This window comes from Calidris pugnax, unplaced genomic scaffold, assembly GCF_001431845.1.
Source record: "Calidris pugnax isolate Ruff unplaced genomic scaffold, ASM143184v1 scaffold286, whole genome shotgun sequence".
Classification (NCBI taxonomy): Eukaryota; Metazoa; Chordata; class Aves; order Charadriiformes; family Scolopacidae; genus Calidris; species Calidris pugnax.
In genome coordinates, this window is record NW_015091021.1 from 405,238 (window position 1) to 419,964 (window position 14,727).

The following is a 14,727-nucleotide window of genomic DNA, read 5'->3' on the forward strand; positions in this document are numbered from 1 at the left end:
TAAGGTCTCCCTGGAGCCTTCTCTTCTCCAGGCTGAACAATCCCAGCTCCCTCAGCCTGTCTTCATAGGAGAGGTGCTCCATCCCTCTGAGCATCTTTGTGGCCCTCCGCTGCACCTGTTCCAGCTGGTGCAGTTTAGTTGTTTTATTTTATAAATAATTTTATTTATTATTATTTGCAGTTTAACCCAGCCATCCCCGGTGGGCAGTAAATGATGCTGGGTGGTGGCAGCCCTCCGTGCTGCTGGGGCTGGGAGCTGTGTGCCATCACCCACCAGCTGATCACGGCGCTGGGCGACTCTCTGACGTGGTTTTGACCGAATTGACCAACCAGAATGACAGATGGCCCCTTCCTCCCCCTCCCAGGGAAAAGAGAGGAGAGGAAGAGGGGGGAAAATAATTATGAATTTAGGAAAAAACTAAACTACTTTAATGAAAATATAAATAGATAATGAAATAATAATAAGAAGAAGAAAAGGGAAGAAAAAAATAATAAAAATAAAATAAAAAATGTATACAGTATATACTAAACTGTATCAAGCTCCCAGGATGACGATCACATCACCAGCAGGTGCAGGGGAAAGTCCCAGGCTGGACTCGGTGATGGACAGGAGCTGGATCCCAGATCTGGAGTCAGGAACACTCAGATCGGGATCAAAGGCAGACGAACAGACAGGGTCCTCCTCAGACGTTGGCCATTGAAGGAAGAGAGTTGACCCTTTGATCCCTCAGCTTTTATACTGAGCACGATGTGGATGGGATGGAATACCCTGTTGGTCAGGTTTGGGTCACCTCTCCTGTCCGTTCCTCCCCACAGGTGGGACCCCTCTATACTTTTCCACTTCCGACCCTCCAACGGGGCAAATAACAGATTTCCCTGCCCTTGGTTGTTATAACAGTAAGTATGAGCAGGGGCCTCTCTGCTCCCCATCCCTTGGCACAATCAGGTCTTGTCACTGTGAGAGTGAACAGTTTCTGCACAACATGCTGTTAATTTCAGAGTTTAGTTCATTAGAAGAGGCCCAGCTAAAAAAGTAAAATTACTGAACAGAAAATTAGTTCTGTTTTACCTCAAACCAGGACACTCTCCCACCCCAGGGGACATCATCCCTGTCCCTGTTGTCACCCAGGGGGACACCCTGGCCGTGCAGCCCCCTCACAAGCGGAGAGCGGGTTGAGGCTCGGATTTCGGGGTGCTCAAACCAGGACACTCTCCCAACCTCAGGGGACATCATCCCTGTCCCTGTTGTCACCCAGGGGGACACCCTGGCCGTGCAGCCCCCTCACAAGCGGAGAGCGGGTTGAGGCCCGGATTTCGGGGTGCCCCGGGACGGGGCAGGGGGGTGTCCCTGCCCCAGGTCCCACCGTGTCCCGGTGTCCCTCCGTGTCCCTCCGTGTCCCGCCGTGTCCCGCCGTGTCCCGCCGTGTCCCGCCGTGTCCCGGTGTCCCGCCTGCAGCCACTAGGGGGCGGCCGCCGACCGCCATAGGGACCGAGCCGCAGCCCCGGTGTGTCCCCCCCCTCCAACCCGTTCCCCTCTGACACCGGAGAGACCCAGGTTGATCGAATTAAGGCCAAAAAAGGTCAAAAGAAGCCAGCGCCGTGCTGAGCTCCTCAGTTCAAGACAGACAAAGAACTACTGGAAAGAGCCCCAGTGGAGGCTACGGAGATGATGAAGGGACTGGAGCATCCCCGTGAGGAAAGGCTGAGGGACCCGGGGCTGCTCAGCCTGGAGAAGACTGGGGGGACCATCAGTGCTTATCAATATCTACAGGGCAAGAGGATGGGGTCAGACTGTTGGAACGGGTCCAGCAAAGGGCCACGAAGGTGATCCGAGGGCTGGAACACCTCTCCTATGAGGACAGGCTGAGAGAGCTGGGGTTGTTCAGCCCGGAGAAGAGAAGGCTCCAGGGAGACCTTATAACAGCCTATCAATACCTGAAGGGGACTACAGGAGAGCTGGGGAGGGATTCTGTCAGGAAGTGCAGTAACAGGACAAGGGGTAACGGTTTTAAATTGGAAGAGGGGAGATTTAGATTAGATACCAGAAAGAAATTCTTTCCTGTGAGGGTGGTGAGACCTTGGAACAGGTTGCCCAGGGAAATTGTGGATGCTCCATCCCTGAAAGTGTTTAAGGTCAGGCTGGAGGGGGCTTTGAGCAACCTGGTCTGGTGGGAGGTGTCCCTGCCCAGCACAGGGGGGGTGGAACTCGATGATCTTTAAGGTCCCCTCCAACTCTAACCATTCTGTAATTCTGTGATTCTTCTCAGTGGTGCCCAGTGACAGGACAAGGGGCAACAGGCACAAACTGGAACATGGGAAATTCAGTCTCTCTATGAGGAAAAACTTTCCTGTGAGGGTGGCAGAGCCCTGGAAGAGGCTGCCCGGAGAGGGTGTGGAGTCTTCTTCTCTGGAGACATTCAAAACCCACCTGGATGCATTCCTGTCCAGCCTGCTCTGGGTGACCCTGCTTTGGCAGGGGGTTGGACTAGATGATCTCCAGAGGTCCCTTCCAGCCCTGATCTTGGTGGAGTGACCAGGTACCACTGCCCGGTCTTGCCCGGCAGCTCCTGTCCCTACAGACCACTGAGTTGTGGACACATTTGCAACTATGGTTGAGAGCCAGGGTGACAGGATCTGGTGTTTTCCAATCCAAGGGAGTCATCCCAAATATGAAAGTTGCAGGGGGACACACATGGACATAGGCTTTAGTGCAAATCAGTGCCATTTCCCCTTTGGACCCTTTCCACCGGGATTCAAACCTTCACATTGTTTCCACTTTGGAAGTCATACTTTCAAAAATGCATCCCTGAGACAAAGCAACTGCTCAACACTGAGATGTTGATGCAAAGTGATGCTGCTCGATCTTTTACATCTTGAAATGGATGAAAAGCACTGTCCTGAGAGGCAGAAATGAAGCAGTGAGATTTTTCTGCACCTTTTGAGACACTGATCCAAAGTGAAAAAGTGCATCTTTAATTTTCGCATAGGAGAAAAACCACCCGTGTTGCTACCTGCTCTTCAGAAAGGACTTGTGTCCCATGTGCCAGATACGTGGTGCCAAGCCCAGCAGGACCCAGGATGACCCTGTGGTCCAGTGCTGTAGCTCACAGGGACATGAATGCTTCCTCAGCAAGAGAGATACCCTCCCGGGCTTAGTCAGAGCTCAGCAAAATGTACACACAGGGAAACACTCCCAGCGGGAAAACCATGACCAGGAGCCCCATCCGTCAAGCAAGATGCCAGGGTGGTCCCACTGTGCTTCCCAGGCTCTGCGCTGGTCGGACGAGGAGGTGTGAGAGGCAGCTCCCACTCCTTTCCTTCGGGATATAGCTGGGCTGAGGGTTTGGGACCTGGGCTGATGTTAATAACCAGCCTCAACACGCGACCTCGCGAGAGCCGTTGTGTTTCTGCCAGCACCAGTTGCTACATCAGCTCGGATGTTTAATCGCCAAATGAATGAGGGGATGGAAGTGTGACCGAGTCCGTGCCAGCCATGAAGGCTGCCCACACTGTGCACAATGTGCTAATCCCCCCGGCCGTGGTCGCACCCCCAGGCTCTGGGTGTTTTGGCGCACGAGACCGAAAGGCTCCTGCAGTTGGTGTCCGGTGGTAGAGCCAGATGGATCCTCACAGGGCAGCTGGTGCTGACCTGAACCCTCCCTGCTCAGGAGATAGAGGGATAAGAATCCAGAGAAGCTGTGGCTGCCCCATCCCTGAAAGTGTTCAAGGCCAGGCTGGATGATGCTTTGAGCAACCTGCTCTAGTGGAAGCTGTGCCTGCCCAGGGCAGGGGGGTTGAAACGAGGTGATCTTTAAGGTCCCTTCCAACCCAAACCATTCTATGACTCCATAAATGGGGTCCTGCCAGCTGCTGCCTGGCTGCTGTCTTTGAGGAGTTGGTGGTCACATCATAGGAGCATCTTGGGATGGAGGTAGAAAGACCAGCACTATGGCAGAGGTCCCTGAGCTCAGTTCCTGGCCCCAGCACCGTCTTACTCCTCCAGCACAAGCCCATCTCCCACACAGACAGCCCAGCCAGCTCAGGGCCTCTCTCAGCAGCATGAATTACCCCATAAATCTGCTACGCGGCATCATGGAAACCTTCCATGGGATGGGGTCCCATTCCACAGGATGGCCACGCAAGCAGATTGGTGGAGCACAGCCCACAAAAACACCAAAAAGCACCAGCAACTGAGTTATTCTGACTTTTATTTCATTGCTTCTTAGTCCACACAGTCGGTATAAAATCAGAAAAGCAAAGCAAAAAAAAAAAAAAAAAATAGAACCGAAAAAGAACCCCAAAATGAAACAAAAACAACAACAGCAAAGGCAGTGTCTGGAGTCCTCAGAGGGCAGCCTGGGGTCTGCGCAGGCGCCCCTTCAATTCATGGCCAGACACATCGCAGACGCACAGACAGAGGACAGACATCTCGCTCCGGCAGCAGAGACCAAGAGGGCTGCACCCAGAGCTGTTTCTGTTCCTCTTGACCACGGGGAGGGGGAAGAAAGGAACCTCGGTTATAAATGCTTTATTAAAAATAATAGTAAGAGCGAGTCTAAGTACAAAAGCAGTTATAGCTCATTTATATTACACAGAATTATTTCTCAATTCTAGCTTTGTCGTTTAGCTCAAGATCGTTAACTGAATTTCCAGTGAATAAGGTTAAATGGCTAGCAATATAAGGAATGGTAAATAGATAGCACCATTTCATATATCTGGCATTCGATTTCGTAGATATACTGGGTTCGCTTCTTTCTCATCGGTAGTTTAGCTCCACGGCAAGGATAAAGCACGTTTCATGGTTGGGAGCATCAGTGCACGGCACGGCACAGCACACAGCCCAGCCCCGCCGGCACGGGGGCCGGGACCACCCCCAGAGCCCACGTCGGATGGCAAGTCAACCTAAGTGATTTAAAAGCCCAAATGCCCAGCGGGTGTGGTGGCGAGGCAAGTGGGACTCAGGCACGTTAAGTCATTTAGGCACTTGGGGCAATCAAAGCCTTTGCTCCGAAATCCTTCAAACCTTTCGGAAGCGGCTCCCGTCAGATCTGGACATGCACTTCAGTCACCAGGATCACAGCATGTGGCAGGAGTGGGGACCAACCCTCCGGCTGGCGTAAAGAGGGGGGGGCGCAACTCCAGTTTACGCCAGCCTAAAACCAGTCAGAGGTGGGTTTTTTCTGATGGTTCGATACGGGCTGGGATGGGGAAGGAGAGTTCAGGTCAAAGAGGGTTTTGCATGAGAGGAAAATCACTGCGCTCTTGTTACGCTGTTAGGAGTAATAGTTCCTTAGGCACTTGCTTTAGGCTTTAAAACATAGCGCATGGTCAACAAAAGCAAACAATACTATGTACATATATGTAAAAAGTGTTATAAATAGGTTTTTTAAACCATAGATACTATATACATCTTCAATTAACAAGTAACCCTTTGAGTGTTTCCTTTTGGGGTCGGTTGGGTTTGGTTTTGGTTTTGCTGGGAGGGTTTTATTCCTTTTTTTTTTTTTTTTTTTTTTTTTTTGGTTAATTTTCTTTTCCGTTTTCTCGTCTATTTTCCCCCGCCTCCGTCTCCTCCGTGGACGTCATGAGTGCCCTTGTCACGCCACGCCACCTCCCGCCGCGGGCGGCATCACTCCCGCTTCCGTAGGATGACGTAGACGATGCCGCTGGCGAGGGCCAGGGGGAAGGCCAGCCACGCCAGGATATAGGCGAAGCCGTAGGAGGTGTTTTCCGAGGCTTGGTGCCAGTCCGTGTGCCTCACTGTGAAGATGGCCGCACCGCTCATCACGCAGAGCCCTGCCAGGGAAGAGACAGAATCATAGAATCGTCTAGGTTGGATGGGACCTTAAAGATCATCTAGTCCAACCATCAACATAACTCTGACCCAAAAAACCAAGCAAACAAACAAACAAAAAAAACACGACACAAAACAAAACACAAAAAGATACCACTAAACCGTATTCCTGAGGACCATGTCAACCCGTCTTTTGAACACCTCCAGGGATGGTGCCTCAACCACTTCCCTGGGCAGCCCATTCCAATGCTGGATAACCCTTTCCCTGAAGAAATTTTTCCCAATATCCATCCTAAACCTCCCCTGGCACAGCTTGAGGCCATTTCCCCTTGTCCTACCTCCTGTAACTTGGGAGACGAGACCGACCCCCGCTTCCCTACACCCCCCTTCAGGTAGTTATAGAGCGCGAGAAGGTCTCCCCTCAGCCTCCTCTTCTTCAGACTGAACACCCCCAGCTCCCTCAGCCTCTCCTCACAAGACTTACTCTCCAGACCCCTCACCAGCTCTGTTGCCCTTCTGTGGACCCGCTCCAGCCCCTCAATGTCTTTTTTGTGGTGGGGGGCCCAAAACTGGGCACACCACTCAAGGTGAGGCCTCACCAGCGCCCAGTACAGGGGGACCATCACCTCTCGGGCCCTACTCCCCACGCTATTTCCGATATAGGCCAGGATACCATTGGCCTTCTTGGCCACCTGGGCACACTGCTGGCTCATGTTCAGCCAACAGTTGACCAACACCCCCAGGTCCTTTTCTGCCAGGCAGCTCCAGCCACTCTGCCCCCAGTCTGTAGCGCTGCCTGGGGTTGTTGTGACCCAAGTGCAGGACCCGGCACTTGGCCTTATTGAACCTCATCCTGTTGGTCTCAGCCCATCCATCCAGCCTGTCCAGATCCCTCTGCAAAGCCTCTCTACCCTCCAGCAGGTCGACACTGCCACCCAGCTTGGTGTCGTCCACGAACTGACTGAGGGTGCACTTGATCAGACAGGGATTAGCGATGCCATGCACGGAGCAGTTCCCTGCTGGAAACCCAGAGCTGGAGAGGATAATACCCAACGCCAGCAGAGAAAACTGGTTTTATTAGTATCCCGTCTCCTGGAAAACCACGATATAATTTTTTGAGGGTTGTGATGCTGTGGGCTCTGCCCTGGCTGCAGGTGAGTGGGGATATCTTGGCCAGGCTCTGAGGAAGTGAAGCCAGAGCCCCTGGAGCAAGGAAAGCCAGAGAATTGCCTGGACTAACCCATCACAGAATGGTTTATATGGGAAGAGACCTTAAAGCCCATCCAGTGCCACCCCCTGCCCTGGGCAGGGACACCTCCCACCACACCAGGTTGCTCCAAGCCCCCTCCAACCTGGCCTTGAACCCCTCCAGGGATGGGGCAGCCACAGCTTCTCTGGGCAACCTGGGCCAGGCTCTCACCACCCTCACAGGAAAGTTCTTCCTGAGATCTAACCTAGATGTCTCCTCTAAACCCATCCCTGAGGCAAGCATCAGGCATCCCCCAGCTCTGGACCAGCCCCTCTCCCCTCGGTAGCTTATTTAAACCCCAGATTGTAGCCGGAACCACCCAGAAAAGCTGCTGCAAGACCTCACGCACAAATACTGCTTTTTAATTTAAAGCTCAACAGTTTCTTTATCACCTGCCCCCAGGCAAGAACAGCCAGGGGACAAGGATGCTCTAGCCAGGCAGGTCTGTGCCCTGTGACCTCCTGTCCTCCTGTGGGGCTGGGAGAGGAACTCAACTGCAAACCCTACTCTCTGCAAACCCTGCTGTGCCCATGGCTTGTTCCTCCTCCCTGGGTTCTCAGCATCAATGCTTGCCACCAGCGCAGGTCCCCCAGGGCTGTCCGGCCAGGCCCAGCTCCGGTACTCAGCATTTTAGCTTTGTTGTGAAGAAAACCCACCCCATCAGCGTTGGGGACTGCCCAGAGCTAAACACAAAGCCACCTCTATTTCTGCCCCAAAAAACAAGCTCTTTCAGTCAATCCCAGCAGTTCTATTATACAGTCGCGGGGCGGTTGTCGGAGCCGAGTTCCAAATCCCCTGCACAGAACCTTGGGACCACCTACATTTAACCACCCTGATATTTGAGCTGTAATTCCTCTGGACACTGCTCCTTTGTTCTGGGAAAGTGCAGAAGTGGGAATAGGTCTCGTCAACGCGCCGCTGGGGCAGTTTCCATTCTCTAAGCACGAGAGCCAACTCCCACTGCCCCGGCCCATGCAAAGAGAGCACTGCCATTGTCTGCCCAGGCTGGTGGGACAGAGAACAGGCAAGCGGCCACGCCGGTCACCTACAGACCACAGAAAAACAACATACAGCAGTGATTGTCTGCCTGAGGAATTTGGCAAAACGGAGGCGATGGTTTCTGCAGCATCTGCACTGGTTTTGGCCCAGAGAACACGCTTTGGGAAGTGAAGGACAGCTGCATTCAGCTGCAAGCAATGATCACAGAATCCCAGAATCTTCTAGGTTGGAAGGGACCTTAAAGATCATCTTGTCCAACCGTCAACCTAACTTTGACAAAAATAGACACCCGCACAACAAACAAAAAGCAACACCATCACTAAACCATACCTCCCAGCACTACATCAACCCGGCTTTTGAACACCTCCAGGGATGGTGCCTCAACCACCTCCCTGGGCAGCCCATTCCAATGTCTGAGAACCCTTCTAGTGAAAAATTTTTTCCTAATATCCAGCCTGAACCTCCCCTGGCGTAACTTGAGGCCATTTCCTCTTGTCCCATCGCCTGTGACTTGGGAGAAGAGACCGACCCCCACCTCTCTACACCCTCCTTTCAGAGAGTTGTAGAGAGCAATAAGGTCTCCCCTCAGCCTCCTCTTCTCCAGGCTGAATAATCCCAGTTCCCTCAGCCTCTCCTCATAAGACTTGTGCTCCAGACCCCTCACCATCTTTGTTGCCCTTCTCTGGACCTGCTCCAGCACCTTGATTTTAAGAGTTTTAGTCTTGCTTTGACAGGCTGGGAGGGCAAACACTACCCAAAGTCTGTTCCTGCAGGTCTGTGCATTCTGGCCCTGCAGACGAGCTGGGATGGGTGCTGCTGAGCGCTCGTTCTCAGCTCTTCTCTGCAAAAAGCTGTGGGATACATGGAAGGACCAGCCCTCGAGGCTGAGCCTGCCCTCCCACCCCATGGGGACAGCAGCTCTAGGGTGGGAAGGATGAGAGAAAAGAGATAAAAATGATGCTGAGGCTGGAGAGAGCGATGGAAAAGTTGGGTCAACAGACCCAAACCAACATCTCTCCTGTGCTGGGCTTACATGGCTAGGAGAAGTTACCTGTGGATGCAAGGGACCCACCAAGGATGAAGGGGAACTGGCAAGGGCCTTTTGATACCTTTGTGATGGCTGAAATCCCTTCAGGGTAAATTCAGCTGGACTTTGGGGCATGTTTCCAAGCAGTGTGGAGAAGGTGCTGAGGATGCCTCCTGCCCTGCTACTGCACAACAGATTGGCCTTGTGCATCTTTTCTTGCCCTTCCTTCTGCTCCTCAGTTCTCCCAAGTCACAGCTGAAGTTGTAGCAGAGACCAGCTCCTGCCCTCCTCCCTGGCTTTCAGGGCACCGCTGCCCAGTTCTGCCACCCAACAGCACCCACCAGGATGTCCCTGGCACCTGCTGGTTCAGGTCCAGCATTGCTGTTGGTCAGGCTCCAAAGCTGGAGACCCTCAGCTTTGCCAAGCTATATCTCCCTGGGTGATTGAGGGCTTCAGGAAGGGCCTTCTCATCCCCCTCCCAAGAGGGAGGTCCTCTCCAGCTCTGCTGGAGCTGAGAACAAAGCACTCAAGCAGGTAAGACCATGTCCCTGCCAGACCTGCAGCAGGGCGTTGTGGAGCCAGGGCTTTGCAACGCGTGGATGAACACCTGCAAAGCCTGAAGGCCACAGGAATTTCCTCCGTTGGCTTTAGACAGTGGTGGCCTTCCACAGCAAGCTGCAAAAAGACTACATCAGGTTCATCTCCTTTGACCAGAGCCGTCCACTCCTCCAGGTGGGATCTCCTGCAGTGCTGGCACAGCCATGTCCTGTTTCCTACCAATAACCCTGAAATCGAGGGTCACAAAGACCACAGATTCCCTGAGCCCCCTCCTCCAGCCCTGGCCAAGGAGAACAGCAAGGATGGCCACTAACGCCCACCTCTGCATGGTCCATCTGGACTCAGACCTCTGCCTATAGGTCTCCCATGTCACACTTCTCCTCTCCTTCATAGTTGCTGGGGATGGATTTGACTCATGCCTCAGGCTCAACATGGATAGAGGCAGTAAGTCTATGGCCTGACCCTGCATCCCCTTGGGACACAAAGCACAGCACAGACAGGCGGTTGCAACCTGATTTTCTCTTCCTCTGAGAATGAAGATTCACCAGCAATCACTCAGGAGAGACAAGCATTCTGCTTCCCAGACCTATTAGACAAGCTCTCAGGCAGGTAATTGCATTATTAATGCCCATTTCCCCTCCTTGTCCCTAATGGGTTTCTGCACATCTCTCTTTCCAGAGATGGTGAACTGATATGAACTCCCCACCTGCATTACAGCCAGATGCACTTATAATAGATTTCATGCCACACTTGTTAATAAAGTTTAGCTCTAAACTTCCAGGGTTTGCAAAGGCCATTTGCTTAGAAGATGCTCAGAAACTTATCTAAAGTTCAGTGGATGAGTTTTTCCACTGATTTAGTGGCAGGACCCAGGGTGGCTTTTAGTTTAACATCTAAAGCTCCAGCTTTAGGTTCTGTCCCAGACAGTCCGCCATAATTTAGCAAGAATCTCATTGCACAATCTAATTTTCCTAGTCTGAACACTTGAAAATCCTCTCCACTGGTTTCATACGTGGAGAAACACAAGCGGAGCCAGTGGCTTTACAGCATCTATATTTGGAGAACTGCAACGCAGGACACAAACAGCGGTTCATTTCCAGCGCCGAGTTCTTGAAGAGTTAAAAATAGTAGCTGACAGTTCAGAGTCAGCTGGCTCAGCCCTCAGCTCTGCTCCAGCGGCCCTTTGCTGGTGGGGAAAGCACCAGACCCCCTTATGGCAAGTTTATAAATAATCATTGGATCTTCTTTGCCAAAAAGGGGATTGTCACAAGATCCCCCCACCCCACCAACCATTGCAGAAACCTTGACAGAGGTGGGTTCCAGAGCCAGCGTGTCCAACCTTGGGCCCTCAGAGTCCCACCCTGGACCCTTGGAGTCCCACCCTGAGCCACAGGAAGAGCAGATGGATCTGCAGGGCAACTCGCCCTCAGTCCAACAGTCCCCACGCCGTTCCTGCCCCACCATCCCATCACCGGCACAGCTCTCCCTCTGGCAGGTCTGGCACTGAAACCTCCCTGGCTGGGCCAGTGACCTTCTTGAACCTTCCATGATGCAAGGGCAGAAGAGCTTGGATGCACAATGTGCCCTCATAGCTGGACCCCATTCCATTCCATCCCTCACACCTCAATGTGCGAGACCTCAGCAGACCCAAATTATTCAGCTCCCTTTCATAGAATCATAGAACGGTTCAAGTTGAAAGGGACTTTAAAGATCACTGAGTTCCAACCCTCCTGCCCTGGGCAGGGACACCTCCCACCACACCAGGTTGCTCCAAGCCCCCTCCAACCTGGCCTTGAACCCCTCCAGGGATGGGGCAGCCACAGCTTCTCGGGGCAACCTGGGCCAGGCTCTCACCACCCTCACACCAAAGAAGTTTTTCCCTAGATCTCATCTCAATCTCCCCTCTTTCAGTTTAAAGCTGTTCCCCCTCATCCTATGGCTCCCCTCCCTGATCAAGAGTCCCTCTCCAGCTTTCCTGGAGCCCCTTTAGGGACTGGAAGGGGCTCTAAGGTCTCCCTGGAGCCTTCTCTTCTCCTCACAGCAGAGGGACTCCAGCCCTCGCAGCATCTTCGTGACCCCTTCCCTTCCCTGAACCATGCAGGAGCCAGCTCGGTGGCCCTCTTGCTTCTGTACCCAAGACCATGCTCGTTTCCACCTCTCCTCTGCTTGAAAGCCCTTTCCCCACCAGTGACAGCCCCATCAGCTTCCACTTACCGGCAAGGATCTGGAAGACTCCAGTAATGTAGAACCGTCCGCCCTTGGTGAGCGTGAACAGTTGGCAAAAGAACAGGAACAGGGACAAGACACTGAAGATGATGGAGAGGATCATCATCGCTTGGACCGACTGCAGCCATTCTGGGGAAAGACAGACAGAGAGAAACTTCAGTGTGGGGACCACAGAGAGCAAGCCCTGACCACGGCATCATCCCCCATGCCACCATCCCACGTCCCCCAGCTACTCAGTGGCCATATCCAACGCCTCTCCAGCTCCTCAGCATTGGCATGATGCTGCCTGGGCTTTAGGAGGACACCAATGTGCTGGGGTAAAATGAACCTCAGGACCACACGCTTTCACAGGGAGCATTTGTTATAAAATATGAGCAGAGATACCAACCCCGATCTGAAGCCTGCCAAAATCAAGACAAAGCCTCTCCCCCAGCTTCAGGTCAGGCCCTGGGAGTCCAGCGGGACTAGAAACACAAAAGCCACGTGCAACACGCCGTGAGACACCGAGCCGGCCAAGCTCAGAGGTAAAATAAATAGACAGCAAGTGAAAACACCCTCTTGCCCTTGTGGAGTCAAACCTTTCGGAAAGAGCCTTCCCCAGCTGCCAAGCGCAGCTGCCTCCCAGAGCAGACCAGTTAAACCAGCCCCGGTGTGAGTCACTGCCCAGCTATTTCAGGGCTTCGTGGGTGTGTAACTTCCAGCGTAAAAAAAAAAAAAATAAAAATAAATAAATAAGCAAGCAAAATGCCGCTCCATCCCCTGAGCTGGGGATTGACAGAGAGAGGCCGTGCTGTGCTCACAAATATCTCTGCCTTTCCCTTTCCTTATAAAGTCTGAGATCAAAATGAGGATTCACAGCTTTCCTGGAGGGGTCTCTAAGGAGCCAGCATTGATTAATTCACCACAAAAGCCAGGCAGCACTCGGTACAGGTAAACTGAGGCACAAACCACCCGGTGAAAGGCGGAAAAGTCATGCTTTGGGCAGGATTAGGCAGCACTGAAGTCTCCGTCCCAGCCCCATGTTCCTGCTGCAGTTTTACTGCCACCAGCTTTGTTCCCCTGCCTGTAAGAAACGGGCTTTCTGCGGCAAATAGCTGAAAATGAGCAAAACTTCCAAATAAAGGCACACTTCTGCTGAGCAACCTGCAGCTAATGAGGCCATTTGGGAGTGCCCGGAGCAGCATCTGCTCCCGGAGAAGTGACTGCTCTTCCCCACCAAACCCTCACAAGGTGCATTCATGGAGGTGAGAGCGGGATTTGAACAGGAGAGGGAGGTACAGCCCTCAGCCAGGAGGGTGGTGATGATCCATGCCTGAGTCCTTCCAGGAATTCCATGCCTGCAGGGAATATCCTGTGGGATTTAGTAACTGTTTTGCCTGTTTGACTTTAGAGCATCAATTCTACCTCTTAACTTTCCTCTAGATGCTCACGCAATGGAGACATTTCAGGCCCCGCTCACCAAAGTGGCCTGAAACCACCCGGAGCAGCCTCTGCTCATTGCAGACATAGAGCCATAGAATCACGTGCATTGGAAGGGACTTTTAAGATCTTCAAGCCCAACCATCAACCCACCACTGACAAACCCACCACTAACCCATGTCCCTCAGCACCACGTCTGCCCAGCTTTTAAATACCAACTGGGCAGCCTCTTCCAAGGCTTGACAACTCTTTCAGTGAAGATATTTTTCCTAATCTCCACCCTAAACCTCTCCTGGTGCAACTTGAGGCCGTTTCCTCTTGTCCCATCACCTGATCCTTGGGAGAAGAGACCGACCCCCCCTGGCTACACCCTCCTTTCAGGGAGTTGTAGAGAGCAAGAAGGTCTCCCCTCAGCCTCCTTTTCTCCAGGCTGAACACCCCCAGCTCCCTCAGCCTCTCCTCACAAGACTTGTGCTCCAGACCCCTCACCAGCTCCATTGCCCTTCTCTGGACATACTCTAGCATCCCAACGTCTTTCTTGCAGTGAAGAGCCCAAAACTGGACACAGCACTCGAGGTGGGGCCTCGCCAGTGCCAGCTTTTTCCTCCCCCTCCTTTCCATGCTTCCAGCACCAGACCACTCCACAGCATTAACAAGCCCAGCCAAAGAGCTGCTGCACTTCACCCATTCCAGTGCCACCAGGTTTACATCCACATCCATCAGTTGCTGCCATTCCTTAGGGAGGAGCAGCTATCCTTGCTGTCACTTTCAGGAAACCCCAGTCTGGCTTCCACGCTGACCTGCACACAACATGTCCCATGTATTTCAGCTATCATCTCAGCTGCCCAGGCAGGGGAACCCCCTGCCCCGACCACACTTGAACCCTTCAGCTCTGCCCACACTAGACCAGTGGGCAACAGAGGGGATGAGGCAGCTCATACGCTGTGAAAAATCAAGCCATAAATCATTGCTTCAGTGGGGACAGAGAAATATGATTTGAAGACATCCAGCTGCTGAACTGAAATCTCCTTCCACCCTTCAGCACTTCCCACCCCAGCTTTGGGAAATGGAGCTCTTGTCTCACCTTCTCCTGAGCCCTAAAGCTGGGTCCAGCTCCTTGCACCGGCTGAGCCAAAGCCTGCCCAGCCCCAAGCCCTGCCGTTTGGTCCAGGACCTGGGAAACCAAGTCTTTTGTGATTTCAAAGGCCATGGGATCCGGCCCAGAGAGGAGCCCTTTCTGCTCGGAGGTGGATGCTCCAACTGCCGGTTATTTTAGGAGAAGGCTGTCTAGACGGAAAGCTGAGCCGAGCTGCCCTTTTAATTGCATCCGCCTCCCCGTGCCTCTTTTTTGGTTCTGAATGTGAATCATTTATATAGGTTTTTCCAAATCCCATTGTAATAAAGAGCCGTGTCAGAGGAATATAAAGGCAGGCACTGGGAGGGGGGGGGGGGGGGG

The 14,727-nt window shown here is 52.8% G+C and overlaps 1 protein-coding gene across 1 annotated transcript in view; it reads right to left on the reverse strand.

Annotated features, from left to right (window-relative positions):
- Positions 1–5,470: 5,470 nt before the first annotated feature.
- PMP22 (peripheral myelin protein 22) overlaps positions 5,471–14,727 on the reverse strand; it is a 19,418-nt gene continuing 10,161 nt past the window's right edge. Inside the window, exons 3-4 of the mRNA XM_014955831.1 lie at positions 11,841–11,981; positions 5,471–5,795 (exon numbers count right to left, since the gene is read on the reverse strand). Coding sequence (XP_014811317.1) covers positions 5,629–5,795; positions 11,841–11,981 — 308 coding nt within the window. The 3' untranslated portion in view covers positions 5,471–5,628. The remainder of the gene's footprint in view (positions 5,796–11,840; positions 11,982–14,727) is intronic.